This window comes from Molothrus aeneus, chromosome 1 (assembly GCF_037042795.1).
Source record: "Molothrus aeneus isolate 106 chromosome 1, BPBGC_Maene_1.0, whole genome shotgun sequence".
NCBI classification, from domain to species: Eukaryota; Metazoa; Chordata; class Aves; order Passeriformes; family Icteridae; genus Molothrus; species Molothrus aeneus.
The window spans coordinates 79216352-79230746 of NC_089646.1; the positions used below are offsets into that span (position 1 = coordinate 79216352).

A 14395-nucleotide genomic window follows, 5' to 3' on the forward strand; every position below is an offset into this window, starting at 1 on the left:
AGTCACTTTCAGGGATGTGACTAATTCAAATGCCATTCTAGAGTTCATGTGGTGAGGTTTTTGGAGTGTCCAAGAGGCAGGGAAGCTTCACTGGCATATTTTACTCAGTCTTATTGGCCACAGTGCAGAAAGATAGATTATGACTGCTATAGGAGATCTGGAAAAAGTGATAACATGGGCTCCTCAGAAGGGGAAGGTTTTTTTAACTTTGAAAAGTTTAAAGCTATGGAAACGAAGAGAGAATAAACATCCCACAATATTTCAAAAAATTAGTTTATCATGATAAATGCTGGCTCTCCCACCTGCCCATAGGAATGCCAAAAATGGCAATAGCAGAAGCAAAATATATTAGTAGTAACTAGCTTGGCATGCATGTAGGCTACAATTTACAATTTTCTGACCATGGTGAAAATGTTTTCTAAAATTGTCACAGAATTCAAGGAAAAAAACAACTACTGTCTTAACAATAGATCCTTCACTGAAAGGCCAAATGGTAGCAGGAGTGCTGCTCAGCCCATCCCTATCCTACCAAACTGAGGATTGGACAGGGAGTGCTTGCCACTAATTCACAAGGCATGCATCTACTGGGGTGTCCAAAGTGGTTCCTCATCATGTGACAGTGCGGCTGTGTGCTCCATCATGGAGCCACATCACCTCACACAAGCCCAATGTCTTTTGGTCAAGGATCACAAGATTTGTTCTTGGGAGCCAGGTCATGTGTTGGTAGGCCTGAACTACACTAAAATATCTGTCCACCACTCTGTGGTGATGACATAAGTTCAGCCGTGTTTTTAAATCAGATAAATTGTAAAATCAGTAAAATTGTGAGATTGAGTCAACTTAAGTTTTTAGATCTCTTGCCAAACAACTGATACCTGTGATTCTTGAGCTACATCAAGTAACAGTAGTGCAACAAATAGTAGACAACCCAAAAGTTCGGGGATATTTGTACCAACTGGGACTTGTAATAAGCTAGAGTTGCATAATCAGTCCCTTAAACATGACTTGTATGAAAACATGACTTGTATGAAGTCTTACTTTTGATAAAACTCCCTTTATTCTCAAAAGTTTGCCATGCTTAAATAGTACAAAACATGCACTAACTTTCTTTTAATTTTATATCTATTGATCTAAGCTAACTAACATACACCTTTTGCCAGAGAAAGACTGTTTCGTGCCCTGAATTATCTCTAAAAAAATTCTTGGACACATTTTGATGCATATTTATCTATTAACTTATCTAGCAACTTGAAGCTCTAGATGGCGAGAATACATCTAGATGATGTGGGATGATTTGCACAACCATTCAAATCTGAGAGTAAAAATTTCAAGCCTTCTTCCTGTTCTCCTTTCTCTAAGTCCCCTGAGTCCCCCAGTTAACGTTACAAAAAGGAGGCCATCTAATCTCTCAGACAGATGCCTTGAAGTTACTTTTATGAAACCATCTTTCTCAGTCAAAAACTGATATTGGATTATATCAAGTGCAAAGACTCTCAGTAAATTAGCCCATTACACAAACATGGAAGATATTGTGGGGATAACTCAGGGATGTTATCCAAGGAATTTTTTTCAACTGTAATGAAAACTGCTGCTTGTGGTTATAGACAAACAGAGTCAAGCACAGTCAGCATTGCTCCAGTCTGAAACAAATGCAGGAAGGTTCCAAGATGGACCTAAAGTCAGAGTCTTAGGATCCTTTTTGTTCCCAACTTGATTACTACAGAAAGCAAAGTTCTGTATGGAGGAACTTTTTTTAGATAGACACAAAATACATAACTTTGTTTGAAGTATCTCATATATATACACAACTGTATATATATATATATATATACATATGGGAGTGTATATATGCACACACACAATAGCACAGGATTTGACTTCTGCCAATTTGTTTAAACAGCTCAATTCATAGGCTGAATTGCTGATAATGCAATGATATCAGTACTTTCACAGGTGACTCCACAGGTTTATCTGAGACCTTTACAAGCAATTTCTCATACCTTTCTCCTCATTATTTCCATGCGATATCAGGACACTATGACTTATCAAATACAAATAACAGTTAGGAGTCCTGTGCTGACTGCACTCCACCCAAGGCACATGGTGAAGGATGACCAGCACGCTTCTAGTTGTTGATGTACTGAAAGCCTTTGAGTTGTATTTGCAGTCTTCAACACAGCGACACCAATGTGGCGTGGCAGTGCCATTTCCGAGACACAAACTACTTTTAGCTAAAGCACACCAGCCCTTCTGCCAGCTGCCTTCCTTTTACAAGGCAGAGTAATTATTTCTCTTCCAGAAAGCCATTTGAAAATAGCAAATGACAAAACTTGGCATTGATTTGCTCATGTTATTAACTCGCTCAGCCTGCTTTCTTGTGGGAGTACTGCAACATAATCCATTTATTTTGTTATGCAGCCTTAGAGGTTAACAGGTGATTGCTTACCTAGGAATACACGCTAGATATGAAATTAGTCTTCTAAGGTCTTCTTGCCGTATTCTGTCGTGATTACTGCGAGCTGGAAATGTTAGAATGGGACCTCCACGCTTATCTCTGCCACCTGAAAAATTAAAAATGTTAGAAGACCTCACAGCATAACATAAAATTCCTTTTTGCAGAACTAGTCCTCAGTATCTACTTTTAAAAAAGTGATTTCAACTTAAATGCCAACATTGCCATTTTGAGACCAACTTAAGATTGAATTTTGGGGATATTGATCAGCATATTGCCACAATTCCTACAGTGAGAAAGCAAATGCCAAAAAAAAATGAAACTAAGAATAACCAGAGCATTACACTTGAGACATTACAGTCACCTTCAAGTTTGACTGGTAGTGTGACATCTCCAGCAATGGCACTCTGTTATGTATTTAACTTTTGACTCAGCAATTGTACGATTTAATTTAAATACAGAATTATGCTACTTTGTAGGCAAGTATTTAGGTGATATGGCAGCAGAGAGCACAGCTGTGGGAGGTGTGCCCAGGCAGAAGAGCTCCTCTGCTCAGTGACAGAGCTCAGGGAGGAGGTGAGTAGTTGAAGACAGATGGATCATTGTCATAGGAGACTCCCTTCTGAAATGAACAAACTTCACAGTGTGCCAACTTCTTCAGGAAGCCTGCTGCCTCCCTGCACCCAAGGTTAAAGATGTGATGAGAAAGCTTCCTACCCTGGTATGGTCCTTGGGAAAAACCATTATTATTAACCCCATACTTCAGGGAAAAAGCAAGAAATTGCAATAAGAAGCCCAAGGACAATCAAGAGAGATTATGATTGAAGTCTCTCCCTGAAAGGCTTGAGATGACTGGTTGGAGGAGCAGGAGTGCTTTCTCTGTGCTTCTTGTTGCAGGGAATGATAAAGGAAGAAATGGGAAGAGCCATCAGATCAATACCTGGCTCTGAGCCTGGTGTCACTGGGACATTTTTGGGTATTCTGATCCTGGGTTGGTTTCATGATATTGAGCCTGCTGGTGACAGACGAGGTACACCGGCCTCAAACAAGGAAAAGGATTTTTGCACAGGAACTATCAGGGCTCACTGAAAGACCTTTAGACTAGACTTGATAAAGCCATGCTCACTAGGGATCAGCATGGAGGCAGAACACCAGTGTCTGAGGAATGGTGAACTAGGAAGGTCTTTCAGTCTGCCATCTCACAGGAGGTAGGAACAAAGATCCATGCAGCAGCCAAAATGTAAGAGATACAGATGTGTCAGAAAGCATGGAAGCACCTGAGAATGGTCATGTAGGAATTAGGGTTTCTGCCCCAAAAAAGGTGACAGAATTAATAGCCCGATTGAAGTGCATTGACACCAATGAACATGGCTTGGGCAACAAAGAGGAGGAGCTGGAAGCCTTTAGGCAGCAGGAAAACTGTGACATAGCTGTCATCATGGAAACATGGTGGGTTGATTTGCACAACTGGGGTGCTGCAATGGATGGCTGTAAACCCTTCAGAAGGGATAGGCAAGGAAGGAGAGTTGGCAAGGTAGCCCTGAACGTTAGGAGTGTCATGATTGTCTAGAGCTTAATGACAGTGACAAGACTGTTTGGGTAAGAATAAAGAGGAAGTTTGCAGGTGATGCCAGGTTGGGCATGAGTGGATTGATGGGCCAAGCTCAGTACTATGAGGTTGAACAAGGCCAAGTGCTGGGACCTGCACTTGGGTCACAACAACCCAAGGTAGTGATACAGGCTGGGGAAACAGAGGTTGGAAATCTGCCTAGTGGAAAAGGACCTGGAGGTGCTGACTGACAGCACCTGAACAACATCCAGAAGTGTGCCCAGGCGGCCAAGAAGGCCAATGGCACCCTGGCCTGTATCAATAGTGTGGCCAGCAGAACCAGGGCAGTGACTGTCTCCCTGTATTTGGCATTGGTGAGGGCACACCTCAAATCCTGTGTTCAGTTCTTGGCCCAGTTAGTACAAGGAGGACATTGAGGTGCTGGAGTGTGTCCAGGGAAGGGAAGTAGAGCTGGTGAAGGGTTTGGAAAACAAGGCTTATGAGGAGCCTCTGAGGGAGCTGGGATTGTTTAGCCTGGAGAAAAGGAGGCTCAGGAGACACCTTATTGCTCTCTGCAATGCCCTAACAGGACGCAGCAATGGGGTGAGTGTTGGTCTCCTCTACAAGGTAACAAGTGACAAGATGAGAGGAAATTACTTCAAGTTGCACCAGGAATTGTTTAAATATCAGGAAAAATTTATTTACCGAAAGAGTTGTCAAGCATTAGACAACTGATTGCCTGGGGAAGTAGTTGAGTTGTGACCCCTGGTAGCATTTAAAAGCTGTGTAGATGCAGCACTTGGGGACATGGTTAGTGGTGGAGTTGGCAGTGCCAGGTAAAGGGCTGGAATCAAAGACCTTTGAGACCTTTTAAAGGTCTTTTCCAACTTAAATGATCTTGTAATTCAATGATTAAATTAATTAGTAGGAGAATTTACATGTATAATACTTCACACTCAATATGTAGATTGAGTGGATGGAAACTATTTAAGCATTTAGTTTGTATTTTTATCCTGTTCTGATTTTCAGATTCCCAATTGTCAGTTTATAGTTTTTAATTTTGTAAGCAACACAGGAAATTCTGAATCCACTTAATATATAAGGCAAAAAATCTGACGTAAATGGTTCCACTTAAATGCATTCATCTCAGCCATAAAAATACACAGGCTTGCTGTAGTCAAATAGTAAAATATAATTTTATATCCAACCCCTTGCCAGTGACAACAAAATGTTACTATTGCTAAACACCAAATTCAAGCCCAGTAGGATGTCTTTATCAACACATCTATAATAGCACAGACAGATTCTTGCAAGCTAAATTTCACATGTATGTTTTCAACCACAGATGTGTGGACTGTTTTCTCCTGTCCCATGGAAACACAGAAAAACACTATCTTCAGCCCAGAATTTCTCATTTCAAATCAGCTTCTCATTGTAATTCCATGTTGCTAAACGGAGTTTTTCAAAAATCACTTAGAAAGGAATGCCAAGAGAAGACAAAAATAAATACAAAAACAATAAATGATACCAGTTACTCAAAAATTCATCACTATCCTCTCCAACACAGATAGCGTGAGTTTGCCAAAGACACCAAACCTGGCTGTAAAAGTCTCTAGAGATTGTCTACATGCTCCCTGTCAGACACTAAATGAAAGTCAAAAGAGGCAAAAGCATCTTTGAATTCCATCAAGCTACAATGCCAGAAAGCAAAATTTAAAAGGAAATTCATATTTTTATCTTCCATGACCCTCTTAAGTGAGACATAAGATGAAAAACAGAATTGTTTCATTCTAATGGAGAAAGGCAAGTATTGACCATCCTGACTCACTTGCCAAACAGAGAGTTTTGAGGATTGTTACACAGCAAAAGAAGGAAAAAAAAACCAAGACAGCAGCCGTAAGAGAAAGGAATGATGAATGACAAGACAGAGTCCAAAAGCCAAGGCCCCTGCTGAGCTCCAGAGCCATCACTGGGCTCCAAGGCCACCAAGAGTAGTTGATAGTCTGCTACAGCCCTTAATGCTCTCTCTCCTCATTGCACCACAGGCCACTACCTTTAGATCTACCAGTTTCAACTGGTAAGCGCTACCAACTCCAGCCTCCCAGAAAAAGTAACTCAATTGCTTAGGGTGGATATTCTTTAAAAAGCAGCAGCTAGCAGGTGAAAGCGTAAGCTGAATTGTCTTTAACACTCTAAGCTTTTTAAGCAAATGCTTTGTTACATGCAGCCACCTCAGACCAGTCCTCCAGGCCTTTCCCACACTGCAACTCCTCTATCATGCAGTTTTTCAATACAGCACTTTTAAGTCATTCTGGATGCCACTTCAGTTGGCTCCAGCTCCATGTATGTCACAGAAGAAGACCATTTTTTGAAATGGTGGTTGAATTTCTGATAAATCATATCCTGAAACTTTTGTACATCAGAGACAAACTTTGTTCTACAAACTCCAGGCCTAGATGAGTAATAAATTAATACAGCCTTGATTTTAGATGAAAAGAACTTGACTATCCATCTTAAAACAGGTGGCAAAATTGCAAATAATAATATTTTAAAAAGTCCCTAATACTTGGGGTTTTTTCATCAGCTCTAATGACAGCTTTCTTAGGCCTCTTACAATAACTAACTCTCATTTCCTTTGTTCCTGATGCTCCTGTGTCATACACAAACGGGAAAGTTAAAAGCAACAATGCATGAGGCATCAGTGGGAATTTCCTGTCTTGCAATAGTTGTTGTCCAACTAAACCACCTATTAATGTTTAACAAAAACATACTACACTACTACTGCTTTCATCAGTAACACTTCCATTTTAATCCATTTCCTTTGATATACTGCCCCACCCCACTATTGAGATATTCTGTTTATGCCAAAGTGTGTCACACAAACACCTATCCGATAACTCACGTGAGTCACCTAACACACATCATTTCTGTCTAGTGCACATCACTAACAGCAGTATTCTCAATGGCCTCCAAATGGCACTAAAGTCCAACAGGCTGAGTAGTGCAGCTTTTTAAAGAAATGCCTTTTAACCTAGTTATAAAGTACTCCAGTAAAAAAAGCTAAACAGTTGCCTTTTATGGCAAGACAAGTTACCAAGGGCTACGTCCTTACATGAAACCAAGATAACTGCACCTTGTAAGAAAATGCTCTCCTTGCTGAGGTATGTGTAGAGATATGAATTATAATATTTGTACTTTGACATGTTTCAGTTTAAACTTAACACAAAAAATTATATTATTATTATTATTATTATTATTATTATTATTATTATTATTATTATTATTATTATTATTATTATTATACCAAGACTGTATTTGGACTTCATAGAAAAACCTAGAGATGTAACTGTTTCAGGTGGTAAGACATCCAATACTCAAGCAGTTTACTTCTCAGTTAGGTGAAAATCTGTTCAGTAAACCAATGAATGAAACCAAATGAACAAATATCTTTGTGTTCCCAGGTATAAAGCTTGACAGTTGCACAGTGGTTAGGTCCTAGTGGTGGTGGTACTTTTTTGGGGGAAGGGGGAGAACACACTGAAGAGTATAGTTGCAGGTTGTTGTACTTCAGGGCTTCTTAACTCATTTGCACGACTAATGTATCTCATTCCATTTGAGCTTCACTTGCAATGGAAATGTCAAACTATGGATTCTGGCAGACCAGTTCCAGCCAGTCTTGTTGCCCACAGCTGTTTGCTCCATTTTTCCATTAGGAGTTGCTACCTTCACACAAGCAAGTTGGCAACCATTTATTTCTGCCAACACCTCCGCTATTCTGGTTCACAATTTATCATCTCTCCTTAAATTTATCTTCATGTTTCATTTGGCCCATTTCACTTTCACTGAATTAATGCCTTTCAGAATGCCATCTGCTTACAAATTAACATTAGAAAAACCCATCATTTTTCAGATCCCTTTTAAGGGGTCTAAACTAAGTACCAGACAACTTAAAAATTCAGAGGTTTTGGAGTAAAAACTGACTTCATTTTTGTTCAACGACATAAGACTAGGTCCAAAAAGTAATGAGGGATTGAAAAACTGTGCTTAACCCCCTTTTCTCCTCTTTCCTACTAAAAATAAGAGTTCTAAGCAAGTCTTCACCAGCACTACAATTCCCAAGTTACTATGCTGCCAGGAAAACTAGTCTTGCTCATTACAATTGCCAGGAACTTTTAAGAAAAAAAAAAAAAAAACAAACAAAAAAAGAAGAAAACAAACAAACAAAAACCTTCATCCACACACCTTTTTGCGTTGTACCTCTACTTAACTTGGCAGAGTGGATGGGATAAAGTAACACGTACTATAGGCTGTATTTGCAAGCATCAGCATCCATGCCCAGCAAATCTCTTAAAGACTACAACTGCAGGAATAATTTTATGTGTTTTAATATTTAAGACAAAAGCTTTACTTTTGTCATTCTTGAAAAATTGTCCAAAAAACCACTTGCAAATATGAGACTCCCTCTAAATCATTTGACACTAAGATTATGGCTGAGAGAATGATGGTGTTTAATCCCAATAGAAAGTCACACCAAAATGCAGTTTAAAAAAATAAGCACCTCAGCCCATCATTCCACCAAGTAAAGTTACTTATAAAGTTATAGACTATGTTATGATACTAACTCATATAAATCCCACTTTTCAATCCTCCTGCTATAACTTCTTCAGTAACCAACCAGTTCAATGTGCATGCTGGAATTTCCTAAAATTACATGCTAAGTCAGTTCACAAAGAAAATACTAAGTGTACTTCAAAAGACAGGCAACTGTAATTCACTTCCGCAACAGATATTTCTCCAGAATATGCTGCAGATGGGTCAATAACAAAGGCATGTCTGTAAAATTCCCCATCAGAAGAACCAGAAGAAAAGGAATATGACATTGGTACAGCAGGTTCTAAGTTGCTGTAAATAATGATGAGTGGCTAGGGGGAATGCAGGACTTAACATGACCAAGACAAAAACTAGCAATGTTCCACATTCAAGAAAACAAATACCTCCTTTATTATGCCTTTCAAAATGCTTATGTTATGCTTCAGATATCCAACAGGAATCAGTGCTGCCATAGCGTTCCATTAATTTTGTAATGATATTTAAGCTATTTAAAATATCATTTTACATGCTACTAACAACACAGCTGGGCATTCTAAAAGAGAAAATAACTGTACCTGAAAGGTATGCAACTTTTTCCTTTAAAATTGGCAATACTTCCATAGCCTTCATTTCATCATTTTTGCGAAACCCTGAAAAAAGAAGAGAAGTTGATTAGTCAAAAATACAGACAAGCCCAACTTCTACATTTAATGAATGCACTGAAAAACATTTATCTTTTGAATATATTCTGAATGTTATGATTACAAGAATTAAGATAACCTTACAATAAAAGTCTGTCAAAAAATAAACTAAATTTTAAAGATGTATTAATGGACAAGTCATCACTTTGACCAGCTTAACACAAATAACATGGCTTGTTAGCAAACCTCAGTAGAAAACAAGATTCCAGAATTAGCCTTCTTCATCAGTTAATAAAAACTATCATATTGATCCCGTGGCTTTTATGCATTCCAAATCCCACTTTCTTTTTTTTTTCCTTTTTTTTTTTCTTTCCAGTAGGGATGAAGAGTATCAAGCTATAAGAAGTAGGTATGCTTAGAACAATTACCATTAAAAAAACCCCAAATCCCAAACCAAAAACCCCACCCAAAATCCCACAACAACAAAGACAAACAAAAACACCCAAACAAAAAACCCCATCAAAAAACCCCAACCCACTCAAAAAACACAAAAAACCCATCAAAAATCCCCAACACTATTTACATGAAATGTTTCTTTTTAAATCACTTCTGTAAGCAGAAATTTTTTCTGCTGCCTGACAGGAGCAGCATTTCACAACTGAGAGGACATTTTATCATACAAACTCTGTACACACATGGAGTATGATACAGTGCCCAAGGTGAGTGATTACAGTCAGTGTTGCAAAGCAGCACATCACCAGCTCGTCCCTCCCTCTCTGCTTCCTATTTCTACTACTCTAATTCTGTGGCCAAATTCTGAAGTTCTTCCTTCTTTGACAAGGAAGATTTGGGAAGCATGTTTTTCCATTATTTTTCACCTGTACAATACAGAATTGGTCATATTTAAGCTGATTTTTTTCATCTTACAAGAAGAACTGGGTGACACATCTTCAACTAACTTATGTGTACAATCCTTCCTGGTCTGTTTGGATTCATGTGTTGTTTAAAATAATCCTATATCCAAAGAAAGTACCTCTGCTGGGGTAAGGGGGAAGCTCATTGCTTCTCTATAACTAATGAAGCACAAAAGTCCTGTTAAGAATCTTCCTCAAAAATATCCAAATGCTTCATACCCTTTGGTCTCAGGTTCTGAGCTTAAATGAAAAAGCTGTGCATTTCTAAACTAAAACTTGAAGGCATCAAACTAGTGTCATCAAGTAATATAAGACCTATACTTCAGGGCATCCCATACGTAAATTACATCAGAGGTTTTCTACTCTAGAGAGCAGCACTGAGACTCCTGTGCCAGTACAGTATCTAGTTGTGGGCACTACCCTTCAAAACAGACCCAAGCACAACACCCAAGGGACAAAGATGGTCAGGTATTTGCATGTCATCATCTATGCATCTGTTTTGCATGAAGAACTGCAGGAACATGTGGTGGCAGTCCTCAGAACACATAAAGCCTACTGGTGACAAAAGCCTACAGAATTTAAAAGCTTAGAATTACAGCAAGAGGTTTACTAGACGGCAGGAAATTTTGTAAAGGAAAGAACTGTGAACAGGTCATGGGATTGCCTGTGGAAGACTATGGCCTATCCATGACTGGGGATTTTTAAAACGTGTTCAGACAAATGTCAGCAACGGGTGCCTCAAGTTCAGCATAACTGAAGTGTTCAACCAGGGCATTGTCTCAGCACTCACAGAATGCAAACAAAAGAAAACAAAACAAATCAACTTCCAGCCAGATGTTCCCTGGCTAGTTCTTTGTTTTTTCCATGGACACCACAGACCAAAAATAATCCCAAAATTCAGTACACTTTCTAAGAAAGGCTAGACTGGGAAAACTGGTTCCTTGGGTAACCATGAAGCATGAGGGTTTCTACATGATGGACAGTATTTTGCAACTACACAGCAACTCCAGACTGGCAAAGCATGCGGGGTTTACTTTCATGTTTGCACCTAGGCTCTCAAGATTCTAAAACACAGCAAAAAGAACCTCATGCATTATTACTCTTCCAGAGAACTGGCTATGGTTATTAGCCCTTTACTGAAACTGCCTACAGTTTTGTTCCTACTACATTTCTGTTTGTTATAGACTAAAATTCTAAATAGCTTTAAGAAAAAGCCTGGGCTTAAATAAATCACCTAAAAAGACAGCAAATACCCTTTCCCACCTTGATATATTTGGGCTTCAGTTGACTGCTAAGGCATACAGGCACACTTCCAGAGGTAATGTTTTTTTAATGTGCTTTGAGCTACCCACCATAAGCTTAATACCAATTTAGCACGCTCAGCTTTCAAATCAACCATGGCAATTCTTTTTCTTTACAGTAAATTCAGAGGTAGAAAACACTTTCTCCTCACCTAAAAAGCATGCAGAAACTAGCGCTGTACTTTGCTGTCTCTCTTAGCTCAAAATTACCCAAGACACTGATGTTACCGCAATTGCTTGCTCAGATTTCTAAGCCCTTAAACTACTTCACCTCGGATGATGATGCGCAGTAGCTGCACGTTTTACTTTGCCTGTGGCATGTAAGAATCGAGAAACATTTAGCTAACATTTCTCTGACTATTAAGGGGCCGCTCAAGGTAAACACCCTAGCAAATATGTTAGTGCTTGGCTCATGTTCTGCATCTGCATATCCTTAAGGCTGACTGCCTTGGATTATCATATTCCTGCTGCTCTAAACAGTCTATTTTTATTCCAGTTCTGCAGTGTTAAAGCTTAACTGAAAAGACTGTAGGGATTACAACAGATGAAAGAATGCTGGGGAGCAAACAGGGTGAATACGGCAGGAAAGTATCGTTTTTATCTCCAACGAAGCAAAAATAAAATAAAAACCAGCAATATAAGCAGGTCTTAAGGGCTTGGGGTGGGTCCTCCCTCCCCCTTCTTAAAGCCTCTTCTCCACAAAACATTCGTGGATGTGAGGATTTGAGGATTTAATTTAAAAAAAAATTAAAAGGCATTTACCACACTCAAATGAAATGCCATAAATATCTGCACCAATCTCTCCCTCCACAGCTCAGCATCCTCCGCGCCAGCCGGCTGCATCACATGTTCCTGGGGTGACGTCACCCCTGCCGGGCCGGCGGTGCAGCTCCCGCCGCCGCGGTGCCGCCGCAGTGCCCGCAGCTCCCGCCCCGCGCGCGCACGGGCGGGCACCGCGGCCAGCCCCGATCCCCGCGGCCAAGCCCCGGCCCCCATCAACCCCCGCCGCGGCGGGTACCGCTCCCACGACACACGCTTCTCCTTTGGAAGCACAATGTGCGCCTATGGTACTTATGCTCTTCCGCCCAAAATGAGGCACTCTGATTTTAAAAGTGTTGTTTTCAATATTATGTCCTACATCTTTTAAAGACCGTTTCAGTCTTAAACTGGAAAACCGTCCGTCATATTTTCAATACCTATTAAAGGAATACTCATTTTACAGTTTTGCATTTTTAATAGGTAGTAGATGCCCTTCTGTTGTAACATACACCCTACACGTGTTTTTGCCTAACTACCAGCAAAGAGGAAAGAAGCTCAAATTATGCTAATTAATTATTTACTTGTGTATATTCAGAAGAATAAGTAACACACAATTATGTATTCCATTTCAATATAGGAGGTTCCCCCCAGTCCTCATGAAGAATTACACAATTACACAATCCCTTGAGTTATCATATACAGTTTCCTACTAAACAGAATCTTATCAAAAAACAGCTATTTAAATGCTGTATCACACAACTAAAGAGATCTTTACAACATGGAATCAAGAAACAGTCACCTAAACATTTTATACATTGGAAAATTAAGAAGTCTACCCCACAAGCACACCATTTTCTCTTTGCCCCCACAACTTCAGAGCCTGAAGACACCATCAATTAGCCAGATTCAGCAGACTTGTCTATATTAACCTTTTTTCTCATGCTGTATGAAGCTAAGATATTTTGCTGCAATATATAATTTTATCCAAGTTAAAAGATCCATGAAAAGACAACATTTTGGGATAGAGATATCACCCTACGATGTTTCAGAGAAACCCTTATGAACGGCCAGGACAGCCCCTTCTCATTTGGACTGCAAGCGTTCCCAAATCCCATGGTGACAACCTGGCTGCAGAGCAGCCCGTCCATCTGTCCTGGAGGACAGAGAGTAACCCTGTGTAACATGGCCCCCTTTTGCCTAGAAATGACAGCATACCGGGAACTCAGCTGCTCCCCAGATACCCAGCTTGCTGAAACTTCCCAGAGGCACTGAAATACATCAAGAAAGTCACCTTTAGAGGGGTAACAGGAAATAGGTACTCAGTGTGGCAATTCACACAACCCAGACAAATGCAGGATTAGCCTAATGGCGAGGCTGAAGGAAACGAGGTAACTGTGCTAATCATCTTGCACTGCAAAGATCAGTAACTAGTCAGCCACACAATTCAGGGGAGCAGATAAATTATCATATGCCCATCTTTTAAGGTAACAACTTGATTACAGAACTGTGATACAAACCAACGTTGAAAACAGCTTCCCCAAGAACACTCAAGTGTTTACTTCAGGTAGCTTCAGTGATGTGCATCGTTCAGTTATGGCAAGAAACATAAAATATGGGAACAGAAATTAGGACAACAAAAAGACTCAGAAATTGAGGCTAAGAGCAGCATCTCTTAGCCAAAATGCTGACCAAGCACTCGTCCATTGCTGTCACACACAACTGACTTGAAATTTTTCTGAAACTGGCTTGAAATTTTGCTGAAGAAAAACACAAATGCCAAAAGGGAATGCTCTCATCCTAAAAATTCACACCCCTAATAACACAACTGCTTTTCACCTTGCAAATAAAAACAGTACCTTTGAACAGGCGCCAACAAAAAAAGCCAGACTCAACCTAGATTGCTTTGATGCTTTAGGCTCTCTTTGGACTTCAGGATGACTCCCTGTCGTGTCATCTGCAGAAAGCAAGTGCCTCATCTGCCAGGCTGCTAACTCTAGCACCAGACTTCAATCCCCACCTCTTCCTCGATAGAAATCCCATGCTGAATCGAAGAAACATCTTTCAGTGAGTTATTTTCCAACAGAGTACTCTATTCACTACAATGGACCTAATCCAATAGATTTTTTGCTAAAAAATCCACATGCTATGCTAAGATCCACAGGAAGGAAAAAAGAAAACCCACATAGAAA

At 39.8% G+C, this 14395-nt stretch overlaps 1 protein-coding gene across 1 annotated transcript in view; it reads right to left on the reverse strand.

Annotated features, from left to right (window-relative positions):
* TRIO (trio Rho guanine nucleotide exchange factor) overlaps positions 1–14395 on the reverse strand; it is a 244294-nt gene that overhangs the window by 166902 nt on the left and 62997 nt on the right. Inside the window, exons 2-3 of the mRNA XM_066559737.1 lie at positions 9167–9241; positions 2447–2561 (exon numbers count right to left, since the gene is read on the reverse strand). Coding sequence (XP_066415834.1) covers positions 2447–2561; positions 9167–9241 — 190 coding nt within the window. The remainder of the gene's footprint in view (positions 1–2446; positions 2562–9166; positions 9242–14395) is intronic.